General features: G+C 38.4%; 1 protein-coding gene across 1 annotated transcript; it reads left to right on the forward strand.

The window, feature by feature from the left end:
- The first annotated feature begins 1888 nt into the window (after positions 1-1888).
- On the forward strand, positions 1889-15472 carry LOC128984813 (dynein beta chain, ciliary-like). Its single transcript, XM_054404182.1, has 7 exons — positions 1889-1912; positions 2086-2319; positions 2836-3032; positions 13414-13553; positions 14506-14658; positions 15133-15273; positions 15465-15472. Exons 1-7 carry the CDS (start codon positions 1889-1891, stop codon positions 15470-15472), a joined length of 897 nt encoding a protein of 298 aa, XP_054260157.1.
- The last annotated feature ends 3 nt before the right edge of the window (positions 15473-15475 follow it).

Here is a 15475-nt window from a genome sequence, read left to right on the forward strand (position 1 = left end):
GGTGGTGGATTGTCATGGTGGTGGTGACCTATTAACAGAGTCTCAAAATAGGGGCTAACGACCTGTGCATATTCCTTAATCATTAGCAAAAGTATAATAATATAATTCAATAAAAGCAAGGGATCCTAAATGACAGCAAGGGACTCATTAAATGGCCCATAATTAATACTGTACTTTATCGCTACTATAATTTATTGTAACCAGACTTGTAATATTGTTTTTATTTGACTTATTTGTAAGTCAAAGTCAAAGGGAAGCGAATGTTTTGGTTTCATAAATTTAGTGACTTGGTCTGTATGAAAATGTTTTTAAATGTTTTTTTCTTTGACGAAATCTATCCAGTCACTACTGATCATCGATGGATACATGGTACAAAGGTATAAAACTGATATTTTCATTAAAAATTTGAATCTAGTTGTAAAACAGTGTCAGCGTTGATTATAAGATATTGCTGGATATATTTTATGGTAATAAATTAAAACTAGCTTTCTCTTTCCTTAGTTTCCACCACGAATATTATAACAGAAGACAGAAAGTGGTATGGATCATAAACAAATGACGTAACAGGCCCGAATCCTATACTAATAACATTAACATGGTTTAGACAGTTCCTATGTTTATAATCCATAACGTTTCTGTTATAGTATTCGTGGTTTCATGGGAGTTGGGAGTATGTTTCGTCATTGATTATAAATTTCCTCAAGATGTATAATCAATGGTTTATCTACGGTGGTTTCCCCACTATCCTCTTTCCTGCCAGTGGATTGTTTTTGTTCTTTTCTTTGTGCGTTGCCATGACAACACAGACCGACTAGAGTAATAATTCTGTTGTGGCGGTGAAATCTTTTAAATGATGTGAAATTAGATGATAAAACATTAAAACACAACCATTTTTAGTAATCTGATATAAAAACTTAGCACCAGTTTTACAGGTAACACTAAACTAAACGAACTTTTCTATGTCTTTAAGTAATTTCTTACTTTCTATAATTTTACAAACACTTGCCTATCACATCATCTAAAGTCAAATAATAGGCCTAGGGCAAGTTAAAAAAATATAAGTTGTAGAGCAGTGATAGAAGACTTATTACTTGACCAGACTTATTTTAAGACTTGGTGACAGTGACAGTATAACTTTTTAAGGTTGTAAGCTGGTATAGGTTGTAAAATTAGAAGTAAGGTACCTTTTTGTTAGTTTGATTCCTTTGTTTAGAATATTTTATAAGTTTAATTTATTTATAGGCCTATCTAAAATATTTTCTATAATCTATCTAACCACTAACTTAGGTGTACATATCTACTTCTGCTTTGCTATGGTAATTGCTTGAATAGGTATGTGTCCAGGATTAGTTTTACAAGTGTCCCTGACCAAAAGAAAGTTCACAAAGTTTGAGAATTTTCCAGGTGAAGTCATCATGAGTAGTGATCCGTTAGACGAAGATGCAGTCGAAAGCGATCCAAGGTTGCTCTTCATTTATACTTATTTGAGTAAGACAACAAAGTTTAAAGTTGACAAATGGCAGAAAATGATGAACACCGATACCTACAAGGTTTGAGGTTTTTCATAAAGTTTATTGATTTACTTACTGCACAATATGTGCATATTTATATTATGTAAGGGCATATTTATAAATTATAACAAGGCCTACTTGCTGTGTTAAATGTCAATAGCCTACCATTTTTTTGTATTAAATTTACAACTGACAAAAGTTTAAATTGAGATTAAAATATATTCTAAGTTAATGGCCTACATAACTTAGCCTATGCTACATGTGAACTTTTGTATTGTGTAAGTTATCATGATTATGGACTCAGGTTATGAATTTTATGCACAATATGAATTTAAAAGAAAAGCGGGGTTTTTTTGTTTTGCTTCTGAGGACATACAATGCAAGTGATGACAAACGAAAAAGTAAATCAGTCCCGAGTGTAGGTCTTACCATTCCAGCTACAGTTGTAGCTTCTTTACTATAGGGAAAGTTTTTTGAAATCAAAAATACATTAGGCCTATCTACATGCATAGCCTATAGATTTAAAAATGAATATTTTAATGGGAAAAAATTAACAGAAAATTAACTTTTCCAGACGATAATAATGGACTTTTTGGAAAAGCCAGAGCACAAAGTGCTGTTAGTGACACTGACTAGTGCAGGTACGCTGCTCCCAAGCCTTACGTTCCCTACTTCGGGCAAAACTAAGTCATCTTACTTTGCTCGGGTGAAGCCAGAACCAATCACAGCAGAGAACATTCGCAAGGCCCTCATCTTCGGAGATATTTCACCTCGACCCGTTGACGACCTCGCTGTCTTGGTAGAGGAGGTAAGATTGATTCCTTGGTTTAGGATTCCAGTTTATTCTGTTACAGCAAAAATTGTAGCCTATTTATTATTGTGTAGCCTACTCATCAAGAACACAATTACGTGCTTGGCTACAACATTCATTGAGTTTGTAAGAATAAAAAAACATTGCAGCTGGAATAATTTAGCCATCCAGTAAGTTAAACTTATATTTACTGTTAGATGTTTTGAAACCTCTTCATAATGTTGTATAAATTAGCAAGGTATAGCCTACAGGTGGGTAGTTATGAGTGCTCGTCTTCTAATAGCCAGGAAAATGTCCGTAGGTTTTTAGTAGTTAAAAACTGGACATTACTGCCCTTTATCATTAGGCTGTAATTAAATAGTATGAAGCTGCTAAACTAAGTAAAAAAGTTGCACGAGTAATTTCACTTCATTCCAAACTCATCCTTGACTCGTACTCAGGTAAAATACATTATTCGTATCTCTGATTCAATGTAATTATTAGCTGCTTTACTAACTTTGATTGTTTGTGCAGGTGTTTGTTCCGATATTCTGCAATCCGGCCAATCACAAAGGTTGGCCGGCCGTTGTGGTGGAAGATGTCAAGAAACACGTGATTGAGTTGAAGAATACCGTGTACAAAGTTCGAGGACAAATCCACGGACAGACGTTGCTACCGATGCCGGACGGGGTGTCGAGAGTACACGAGGCTAGACAACGAATAGTGGAGAGGTGCGTCTTACTTGCGATCAACGAATGTTAGTAAATATTGTGTCAATTAGAGGGACGAGCGCTCAAGTACCTTACCCATTTACCCATCTCAGCAATCAGCCTAATTGCCTTTAGGTTAATTAATTATCACCAGCATTTAGTGGTGTGACCTTCTGTGCTGGCTAACATTCTCTCGTCCTTCCCTCACTACATACTAATTGACAAAATTCATCCAACTTAACACAATTGATTGATTGCTATCAGAAGAACACTGGCAGTATTGTTAGAGAGGTTTTTATGATGGTGTTGTTTTTCAGGATTGTAATTAGGTTATTTAATTCACTTCTGTGAAGCTGCCAATAACTTCGTCAATAACTAGTGCATGTGTGTGTGTGTACTGTGGAGCGCGGGCAGCGCGCGCGCCTGTGTTTGTGTTTGGGGGGGGGAGAGGAGAGGTTGTGGGCATTGAACTGTAACTGTTGAGCTCGCGGGTGGGGGGAGGGGAGGAAGAGAGAGAGAGATGCAATTTGTTTGAAAATGTCATTCCGTCAGTAGTGATGATTATTGGAATTATTGATATGTTTCATTAGTTAGTTTTAGTTGTTTTTTTTTTTAGTATTTATGTATTGTAATGACCATTTCCTTTAATAATAGTTTATTTAATTCTATACACGCATCAAATTATTACGAAGCCAATTTTATTTTTGTCAGGTTTACTGTATAGGTTGTGTTTTGTTTACAATTCGTTTCTTGTTATTTGAGTATACTGTCATTTAAAAGTACGTAAAACCAATAAATACTATATAATTATACACCATAACTCGTCCACTAGATTTGTAACCAAACAGTGAGACAAAAATCAGGTCAAACAAATAATATATTACTGTAAACTTCCACTATGAACACTTGATTGAGGACATGTTCACGCATACCACAGTATCAATGTAGTATCTCATGAACGATTCAGCGTCTATTAAGGACCATAGACGTGACGACGCGCTCGCCTACTATCTATTGGTGGGTGTAAGATGGGTCAATAGTAATGCGACGCCAGATACTACTTTAGGCTATACTTGATAGAGGTCATGTTCACGCATACCTCGGTATTCATTGATACCCAATGTTGTATCTCAGGAACGATTCAGCGTCTTCCAGGGGGTAGAATAGTGACAAAGCGCTCACGCGAAATCTATTGACGGCGATATTACGGGTCAATAGAAACGCGTGCAGCGATTCCACTACAAACACTTGAAAGATGACATGTTCACGGATACTACGGTATCAATGTAGTATATCAGGAACGTTTCAGCGTCTTCCAGGGGGCAGAATAGTGACGAAGCGCTCACGCGAAATCTATTGACGGCGATATTACGGGTCAATAGAAACGCGTGCAGCGATTCTACTATAAAAACTTAATAGAGGACATGTTCACGGATACTACGGTATCAATGTAGTATCTCAGGAACGTTTCAGCGTCTTCCAGGGGGCAGAATAGTGACGAAGCATCTATTGACGGCGATATTACGGGTCAATAGAAACGCGTGCTTTTATATTTTGTTGTTAATTCGTCATCACCTCGTGAACCCGTAAGACCCATGTTAATGTTTTTTTTTTTTAATTTCAATATCATGCCTATTTTTAGCCTATAGTAATATATAAAGGGATTCTGCACATCTACAGGTAAATATCTTTCATTTGGCACCAACCGCGGTGTAATTCTGTCCATTAGTATGGTCAGGCTCGCTGTCTAAGGTTTGCAAAAGTTTATTAGTATATAAGATATTAATCTAAGCACATCATGTGATATAGTAACTTGCACCTATATACAAGGTTACTGCAAACAAAGAACGTAAAGTAAATATAATGGTTTGGCCTGTATTTATCAGCAGACTATGTTAAGTTTACTTATATCACCATAGACTAACTGACACAAGTATTTGTTATCAATTACGAGTTTTTATATTACCTTAATTAATTATTAACTATGGGTAGGGGTGTAGGGGAAATTCTTTTGTCATAATATTGTCACTGCTCATTTTGTTTAGACTCACAATAGAAACTAGTTTTTGGCTATCGATCTAGTGTTATCGATATTGACAACAATATATATATATATATATCGACCTTTTATTGATACAGGACAAATATTTATGTGGGGAACTAATGATATTTATTCCATCAAAATATTGATATTGCCGTTATTTACTCATTTCACCAATGCTATTTGATACCCTTACTTTTTAATTAATTTTTTCTGATGTTGCCTAGAAAATAAGGTGCCCCAATGGAACTGTTATATAGCTGTTTCAATCCACATTTAATTATTTATAACGGTACATTTCTTGTGATGATTTGTGTATTAATTCTAATTGTGAATAAAAGTCAACTACATGAAAACTATTGATTTTTAATTTAAACACAACAAATTTTAAAATTATAAAAGTAAATAAATATTATTGAAGTGTGAACATTCTGTCACTACAATGTTTTCAATATGTAGTTGTGAATAATCTCCAGACCACAGCGATTCAAATGAATCAGATCCTCTCTTGTAGACCCTTCGTAACACCTGGAACAAATTAGTGACCGGTGTAAATTAAACATAAAGAACCGTTGAGATGGTTTTTTAGCCAGTGGTTGAGTATTTTTCCGTGTTGAAAATTGGGAAAAGATTTTTCCTGCTTTCATTGAAAATAATGAATTTCATTGATTTTTGAGGACCAGAATTAACTGTAAATTAATGTCATCAGTTGACACCATTTTAAATAAAGTATGTGGTAAATACCTCAATGTTGTCACAATGATAGGCCTATAAAGAACACCTGTTGCATGTGTAGTGTAATGTATATTTATAAAATAGAAGTAATTAATTACTACATAAGGAATTCTATGCTCAATACTAGACCGTGAGATCTTTTAATCAGTATAAAACATGAAAGAGCTAGTTCGTTAGATGTATAATAGTTAGCAAGACAGTTCCCTATTACACAATTGTTGTTATTGTATATTGTCTAATGCCCAAAGTTACAGAATATTTACTCCTGAATATAAGTTTTTGTTGTACTTACAACTCAAACAGATCCATTCTGCAACGTTGGTTGGGGGGGACAAGTCATGTACAAATGGCTGATGTCTCCTATCTTAAGGCTGTCTCCTGTAAAATCAGACCATATATTAAAGCATGTTGTAGTTATTGTTATGGAAAGTAAATAAAGATACGTCTTATAACACTTAAAACATATATTTACGCTTATACTGTTACTCACAAGACGGTAAATATACAAAACAGATGGTAAGTGGTGATCGATTTCGATTGGACACTCCAATCATTATCAGACCCAATAGGCGAATGCCACCAAAAGCACCCCTTTGTTTGATTCGCCTATTGGGTCTGATGATGATTGGAGTGTCCAATCGAAATCGATCACCACTTACCATCTTTTAGCGAATTTACCATATAGGGAATATTAGCGAATTTCCCATATAGGGATAAGCTATTACCGTAGTACCCGTAGTACTCATGGTTAGACCTGGACCATTGACTATATAACACTAGTGTTATATAGTCAATGCCTGGATTCGGGACCGATTTTTTTTCGTTTTGAGGTTCCTAGAGGCCAAAGCGAACGAACTTCAACCAGGACGTGATTGAGCCATGTGAACGAGAAAATTTTGAAAATTAAGAAGTTAAACGGGGCAAAGCCCGCGGGTTGGAGATAGTACATATATATATGTGTCCGTTATCACGACAACTCGAGCAAAAATGATCCTATTTTGATGAAATTTGTTACAAACGTGTAAACCTACGTTTATTCGAACGAGTTCGCGATTCAGCAAAATCGGACCATGGGAACGGGGGTTTACGGAGGGTTTTATGGGGTAAAAATAGGTTTTTCCCATTTTCGACCCAAAAAACATAAAATTTAGCAATTTATTGCCAAATCATTTTGTAGAGCTTAAAAAAAAAAACAATTTATTATATTGAAGCGTTATAATGCGCCTAATGGTTACGGAGAAAATTCCAAAAAATTTTAAATTTAAAATTCCCATGTTATTGTTATTGAGAATAAGTAAACTGTTGTAGTTTGCTTGTTTATGAACATAATTTGATCAAATTTGGAAAATGTTTTTATTTCTTACTAACTATTAACATAAAAAAAATTTTACCCTCCCTGAAGCAGCAAACCTAAGTACTTGTTAAAGTAATTCTATTTAAATCGGGAATAAATGTTATATTTTTAAGTAGACATTTCAGTGTAAATCCATTCAGTCAAATGGAAATTAGCTTAGTCTGCAGGTTTGCTGCGGCGGGGGTATTGTTTATTTACCGTCTTGTGAGTAGCAGTATAAGCGTAAATATATGTTTTAAGTGTTATAAGACGTATATTTATTTACTTTCCGTAAATTTACTAACATGTACAATGCTGATCAAGAAGTTAATTATTGTTATGTACAAGTTCTATTGTTAGCCGTCTGACTTATATTACAGATGTTTTTTACGAATGACTCATTAGTTAAAATCTTAACATTTGTATAATTTTTATTAATTTATCCAAGTTACATTAATCAGCAGTGGCCTTGAAGGCACTGGTCGATTACGCCGGATCAATAGAATATGTTCAATGAACTTGTTAACCCGAGTAAAGTTTTTAATTCTTGGATGCAGTTTGCTGACATCAACTGTGATGATGCATATGTACTGTGAATACCCATGTGAATACCTGTATTAGACACATTTTTTGCTACATATATAGTCCCTTTATATATTGTTCTAACTTATTATATTTCCGCTAATCTTGCAATAACAGCTACTTTTAGTATAGCCATTGATAGTATGAAGACATCCAAAAGTATATCTTAACTCAAAATGACCTCAGATATACATAATCACAATCACAAATAACCAGATAAGGTATTAACATAACTCACCGTTGCCCATGCTTCTAATGTGTTGGTTGTAAATGTTGAGCAGTTCAAAGTGGTTCTTACTTTTCTTCGCTAGTTTCGGTATCGGAGGCAGAGTCAGTATGATTATGTTGGACGCGCTCTTCTTCAATGTTTCCAAAAGCGCAGATAGTTCCTTACACATTCTGTCTGTGGTTCTTTGGGCTTCGGCCTGCTTGTTTGTGCGACCAGCTTCAATGGCAAATCCTCGACTTTGGAAGTAGCCTTTCCTGGAGGTGAAATCGGGCGAGTACCCGTAGCTCACGGGGACACTCTAGGGAACGTAACTTTCCGCAGTGTGAGGGTAACGGTTGTAGGCACTTCTCCAGCCAATCCCTGTCTCTGAGCACGGAAGGTATGGTTATCTAGAGTGTGGGGGGTTCTCCCTGGAACCTCAATTGAGTTAAGGGTGTCGCCACCTTTGGTGGATAGGTTCATCCGGGTGGGTCCCAATTCTATACCTGCCTCCTTTTGGGAAACCTTGTTGGCCTGGCAGTGATGTTGGGTCTGACGGGCAAATGAAGTAGATCGGGTGCTGGGTCCGAGCCCGCCAGGGGTATCTGGGGATCTATCGCTCTGGTTATCTCTGGTTTCCCAGCAACTGGGTAAGGCCTCGATCGGGTAGTGGTGTAAATGGGAGGTTGGGGTTCCCCCCGTCAGCGTGCTGGCGGTCCCCTTCCTTCTGGCTTTGATGGCGGGTTCTGCCTGTCAGGGATTAGATAGGTCCCGAGTGTTGCTTGCACTATGGCACGTCCAGGGCACTCCTTTTAGTCCAAAGGGCTTCGGCCTTGTTGGAACTTAATTGGGGTGGGCGTGGGAATAAAGTAGCCGGTATCCCTGGTTAGGATTGAGGGGCAACCTTCTCTCCGATGGGTTATTTGCCGTAAGGCAGCCGGTGAGTGTGATGACCTTAAGTCATCCTCCTTTGGTGTCATAAAGGTTGGAGCGTCAGTTCCAATCGGCATCATAGGTCCCGGGTTAAGTAATAGGTACCGGGTGTGTCGTGGAGTTTCGGCTCTGCTGACTAAATATGACATGACATGATACCGTAGTATCCGTGAACATGTCCTCTATTAAGTTTTTATAGTGGAATTTCTGCACGCGTTTCTATTGACCCGTAATATCGTCGTCAATAGATTTCGCGTGAGCGCTTCGTCACTATTCTGGCCCCTGGAAGACGCTGAAACGTTCCTGAGATACTACATTGATACCGTAGTATCCGTGAACATGTCCTCTATTAAGTTTTTATAGAGGAATCGCTGCACGCGTTTCTATTGACCAATAATATCGTCGTCAATAGATTTCGCGTGAGCGCTTCGTCACTATTCTGGCCCCTGGAAGACGCTGAAACGTTCCTGAGATACTACATTGATACCGTAGTATCCGTGAACATGTCCTCTATTAAGTTTTTATAGTGGAATCGCTGCACGCGTTTCTATTGACCCGTAATATCGCCGTCAATAGATTTCGCGTGAGCGCTTCGTCACTATTCTGGCCCCTGGAAGACGCTGAAACGTTCCTGAGATACTACATTGATACCGTAGTATCCGTGAACATGTCCTCTATTAAGTTTTTATAGTGGAATCGCTGCACGCGTTTCTATTGACCCGTAATATCGCCGTCAATAGATTTCGCGTGAGCGCTTCGTCACTATTCTGGCCCCTGGAAGACGCTGAAACGTTCCTGAGATACTACATTGATACCGTAGTATCCGTGAACATGTCCTCTATTAAGTTTTTATAGTGGAATCGCTGCATGCGTTTCTATTGACCCGTAATATCGCCGTCAATAGATTTCGCGTGAGCGCTTCGTCACTATTCTGGCCCCTGGAAGACGCTGAAACGTTCCTGAGATACTACATTGATACCGTAGTATCCGTGAACATGTCCTCTATTAAGTTTTTATAGTGGAATCGCTGCACGCGTTTCTATTGACCAGTAATATCGCCGTCAATAGATTTCGCATGAGCGCTTCGTCACTATTCTGGCCCCTGGAAGACGCTGAAACGTTCCTGAGATACTACATTGATACCGTAGTATCCGTGAACATGTCCTCTATTAAGTTTTTATAGTGGAATCGCTGCACGCGTTTCTATTGACCAATAATATCGCCGTCAATAGATTTCGCGTGAGCGCTTCGTCACTATTCTGGCCCCTGGAAGACGCTCAAACGTTCCTGAGATACTACATTGATACCGTAGTATCCGTGATCATTAAGTTTTTATAGTGGAATCGCTGCACGCGTTTCTATTGACCAATAATATCGCCGTCAATAGATTTCGCGTGAGCGCTTTGTCACTATTCTGGCCCCTGGAAGAAGCTCAAACGTTCCTGAGATACTACATTGATACCGTAGTATCCGTGAACATGTCCTCTATTAAGTTTTTATAGTGGAATCGCTGCACGCGTTTCTATTGACCCGTAATATCGCCGTCAATAGATTTCGCGTGAGCGCTTCGTCAATATTCTGGCCCCTGGAAGACGCTGAAACGTTCCTGAGATACTACATTGATACCGTAGTATCCGTGAACATGTCCTCTATTACGTTTTTATAGTGGATTCGCTGCACGCGTTTCTATTGACCCGTAATATCGCCGTCAATAGATTTCGCGTGAGCGCTTCGTCACTATTCTGGCCCCTGGAAGACGCTGAAACGTTCCTGAGATACTACATTGATACCGTAGTATCCGTGAACATGTCCTCTATTAAGTTTTTATAGTGGAATCGCTGCACGCGTTTCTATTGGCCAATAATATCGCCGTCAATAGATTTCGCGTGAGCGCTTCGTCACTATTCTGGCCCCTGGAAGACGCTCAAACGTTCCTGAGATACTACATTGATACCGTAGTATCCGTGAACATGTCCTCTATTAAGTTTTTATAGTGGAATCGCTGCACGCGTTTCTATTGACCAGTAATATCGCCGTCAATAGATTTCGCGTGAGCGCTTCGTCACTATTCTGCCCCCTGGAAGACGCTGAAACGTTCCTGAGATACTACATTGATACCGTAGTATCCGTGAACATGTCCTCTATTAAGTTTTTATAGTGGAATCGCTGCACGCGTTTCTATTGACCAATAATATCGCCGTCAATAGATTTCGCGTGAGCGCTTCGTCACTATTCTGGCCCCTGGAAGACGCTCAAACGTTCCTGAGATACTACATTGATACCGTAGTATCCGTGATCATTAAGTTTTTATAGTGGAATCGCTGCACGCGTTTCTATTGACCAATAATATCGCCGTCAATAGATTTCGCGTGAGCGCTTTGTCACTATTCTGGCCCCTGGAAGAAGCTCAAACGTTCCTGAGGTACTACATTGATACCGTAGTATCCGTGAACATGTCCTCTATTAAGTTTTTATAGTGGAATCGCTGCACGCGTTTCTATTGACCCGTAATATCGCCGTCAACAGATTTCGCGTGAGCGCTTCGTCAATATTCTGGCCCCTGGAAGACGCTGAAACGTTCCTGAGATACTACATTGATACCGTAGTATCCGTGAACATGTCCTCTATTACGTTTTTATAGTGGATTCGCTGCACGCGTTTCTATTGACCCGTAATATCGCCGTCAATAGATTTCGCGTGAGCGCTTCGTCACTATTCTGGCCCCTGGAAGACGCTGAAACGTTCCTGAGATACTACATTGATACCGTAGTATCCGTGAACATGTCCTCTATTAAGTTTTTATAGTGGAATCGCTGCACGCGTTTCTATTGGCCAATAATATCGCCGTCAATAGATTTCGCGTGAGCGCTTCGTCACTATTCTGGCCCCTGGAAGACGCTCAAACGTTCCTGAGATACTACATTGATACCGTAGTATCCGTGAACATGTCCTCTATTAAGTTTTTATAGTGGAATCGCTGCATGCGTTTATATTGACCCGTAATATCGCCGTCAATAGATTTCGCGTGAGCGCTTCGTCACTATTCTGGCCCCTGGAAGACGCTGAAACGTTCCTGAGATACTACATTGATACCGTAGTATCTGTGAACATGTCCTCTATTAAGTTTTTATAGTGGAATCGCTGCACGCGTTTCTATTGACCCGTAATATCGCCGTCAATAGATTTCGCGTGAGCGCTTCGTCACTATTCTGGCCCCTGGAAGACGCTGAAACGTTCCTGAGATACTACATTGATACCGTAGTATCCGTGAACATGTCCTCTATTAAGTTTTTATAGTGGAATCGCTGCACGCGTTTCTATTGACCCGTAATATCGCCGTCAATAAATTCCGCGTGAGCGCTTCGTCACTATTCTGCCCCCTGGAAGACGCTGAAACGTTCCTGAGATACTATATTGATACCGAAGTATCCGCAAACATGACCTGGTCAATGTTCTACCCACTGAAAGACGCTTCTACATCTTATGGAAATTGGAGTTAAATGCAATGATATATAAAATATATCATCCCATTGCTTATTTCCCGTCCTTGTGCTACAGCTGAAGCCAATTTCAGCTGTACCTATATTGTTATAAGTTATTAACTAACATACTATAGTTCGGCCGCTTAGAAAACGACCTGCGCGCTAATGCTAAACCAATGCTGGAGGAGGTCGTTTTCTAAGCGGCCGACCTAAAATTTCACATCAATATTCAATATTCATCGCAATAGACTTTTAAAACATAAGGTATTACAATTGTATTGAAACCACACATAAAATAGATAGGTAAACAATTTATTCTTGTACTAATTAATAAGTTGAACTGATGATAAAGATATTTTTTTTTAATTTGAGTCTGAAAATCATATTATTATGTTGTCAAACTCATAATTTGCACAAGCTTATTTTTAAGGCAATAGCCTACTGGTTGTTTTAAATATACAATATACACGGGCTTTAATGCAAATATTTTATATTCCATAAAGCATATTATATATTATTTATATTCCGTAGCACTTATGACAGTGACTTAAATCCACTCCAAGTAGCTTAAACTCAGTCAAACGTTGAAATAACCTATAACACGTAGACAGGAGAAGCGGGAGAAGAGTACAATAAGGAGAGAGAGAGAGCGCGCGCGCGCACTACTGGTGGCCTTGAATGGCGAGACCGCACGCACGCACAGGCGCGCGCACTATTTATTGGTGAGTTATTGGCAGATTCACATCAATATTTAATTCGACACTTGTTATTTAATGACTGCACCTTATACATAGGTCTGTTCCATGTCCTTCATGTTTTTTATAAGACAAACTTTGTCATCTTCATCAACATTTTAGCTTATTGATTTAGCTTTGGCGAAAATGTATGCCTTCATGTACAGTATGTTGTTTTATAGTAATTTAGTGTTGAAAACCCAACTTTTTGGGGGGAGGAATAGTTTTAAAACTTCGTGAAAGTCTTGTCTTTACACCCCAAGGTTAGTTAGGCCTAATTATTTCATCATACTATATCTAATGTGCTACCGTACATTTAAGTTTATTATTTACATGTAAACCACTTTTTCATAGCAATGGTGAAGATGTCGATTTGCAGCTGAAGAGCGCAATAGAAGGAGCTGTGATCAAGTGGGTGACCCAAATAACTCAAGTTTTGCGAGAAACTCCTGCCGATGCGCTCAAATCCAGCGAGAATCCGCTTCCATTTACTGGTAGGTTGATGAAAATAGCACAGATTATTTACCAACTATATTCCAGTAGAACTAGAAATGTGAGATTGTTTAACATGTTGACTGCTAATGCCGACTTTTGTCGGCGTCGCTAGCACTTCAATGTGGCGCGCGCCGACAAAAGTCGGCACCAGACCAACAGAAATATATTGAGTCAGTGTGAGCTTAGCCTCAGACGGAGACGTTATAATTGTTGCCAGACTGCCAGCTTAGAATACAAGCTTTACTTTGGTGTAGGTTGGTACTAAAATTTCCCGTAAAATCCTGTCTGGCAATGCTTTTGTCCCGGTTTCGGGGATTTTTTCTCTTCAACCCACATTACAAAGACACTGGATACGGATCCGTGCAGTGCTGCTACCTTTGGGTGTTTCAGTGAACTACATCCACTCTCGGGGTAACACAGCACAGTCACCACTGCTCTTTTGTGATTCGTCAGACTGAAATATTTGAATGCCAATTGCGTTCGCTGATTCGGTTGCGTGGCGGGGCTTTGCCCGCCACTGGGGAGCGCCTGCACGTTGTTTTCAGCAGTCAACGTGTTAAAGGAAAGCTCTGAACAAATGAAAATTAGAAAATTATCAATACCTAATTTGTCACTTGAAACAATTCTAAGTAGATAAAAATACTGAAATTACTAGAATATTCTAAAAAAACTAGTTTAAAAGGAGGTAGAAAAGGGTTTTCTTATCTTGGCATCAAACTCTATAGGCCTAAATGTATTTTCTGGCACATTAAGTGAGAATCATGTTTCTCTAGAATTGTATTTCAAAAGACTAAGATTCTGATAACTGCACTTTGTACGTTATTGTTGAATTTGTAGTGTCTCTGTTCTTATGACTTGAGTAAACCATTGACTATTGGATACTGAAGCTGTTTCAGTAGTTACAGGCGGCATTTTTATTTATTTACAATATCAATTGGTAATCTTTTTCAGAAATTGACTTTTGGCGGTCTCGGGTTGCCAATTTGGAATGCATTTACGATCAGCTGATTGACCCAAGGGTGAAAAAGATGGCTTCAATTCTAGAGATTACAGACAGCGCTTATTTTCCTAGCTTCAGGGACATATTTCGCAATGTTGTTTCAAGTAGGTGGTTTTGAAAATTGACGTTAATCTCTTTCAAGAACACTGTTAAAACTCTAGCATTTTTGATGCTGACATAGTTTTTGAACAATTCTCCTGGTTTTTATGTTGTTGTGCTTTTTAAAAAGATAAGTAAATAAAAATCAACAATGGGCTCATGTATATGAATGACATTAAAGGTAATTTACGCTCATCGCCATTGATTTACCAGCACCAGTGTTGTGGGTGTATTGACAAGCCTTACATCCCTCGAAATAAATCCCCTCATATTCCACTTGTTGTACAAGTTTTCCCTGCAAGTTCTCTTTATGATCTTTTCCTAATTTGTTCCTACTTTTCCAACTCTATACTTTTCACCACCTGGTAAACAAAATTTCTATTACCGGTACTAAAAACTAATGTTTTTTGAGTTATTTGATTGATAATTTTTTTCTAGACTGGTACTTTTAACTTTTCTCAATTTCTTAATTTTTTCAGGTCTGAAAGAAGCGAAGGAAATAAACAAGTATTTAAAACCTCTAGAGAAATATCTGGCAAAGCTAGAAGCTTGTGATTTCAAAGAAGTGATAAAATATCTGGCTCCACTTCTGCACATTGTATGCTTGATCTGGGCCAACTGTAAATACTATTGTAGTTCCGCAAAGATCATAAACTTACTTCAGCTGGTTGCCAACTTGATTATTGATTTGGTAAGTAGGCCTAAAAAAACAATTTAAATAATTTTCTGGGTGATAAAAACATAATTGTTTGGTGCCTAGTTGAGTTAAATATTTGTGAAAGAAATCTTCAGTCCAATCAATTTTTTTCAGGCAAATAGAAA

Source organism: Macrosteles quadrilineatus, unplaced genomic scaffold (assembly GCF_028750875.1).
Source record: "Macrosteles quadrilineatus isolate MER2022 unplaced genomic scaffold, UCM_ALF_1.0 Scaffold_2__2_contigs__length_208266976, whole genome shotgun sequence".
Taxonomy (NCBI): domain Eukaryota; kingdom Metazoa; phylum Arthropoda; class Insecta; order Hemiptera; family Cicadellidae; genus Macrosteles; species Macrosteles quadrilineatus.

What these genes read in the sequence shown, in the direction of transcription:
- LOC128984813 (XM_054404182.1), top strand. Translation starts at nt 1,889, where the DNA reads ATGCAAGTGATGACAAACGAAAAA. An exon ending in TCGCTGTCTTGGTAGAGGAG is followed by an intron (nt 2,320 to 2,835) that starts GTAAGATTGATT and finishes TTGTTTGTGCAG; the next exon opens with GTGTTTGTTCCGATATTCTG. An exon ending in GAATCCGCTTCCATTTACTG is followed by an intron (nt 13,554 to 14,505) that starts GTAGGTTGATGA and finishes AATCTTTTTCAG; the next exon opens with AAATTGACTTTTGGCGGTCT.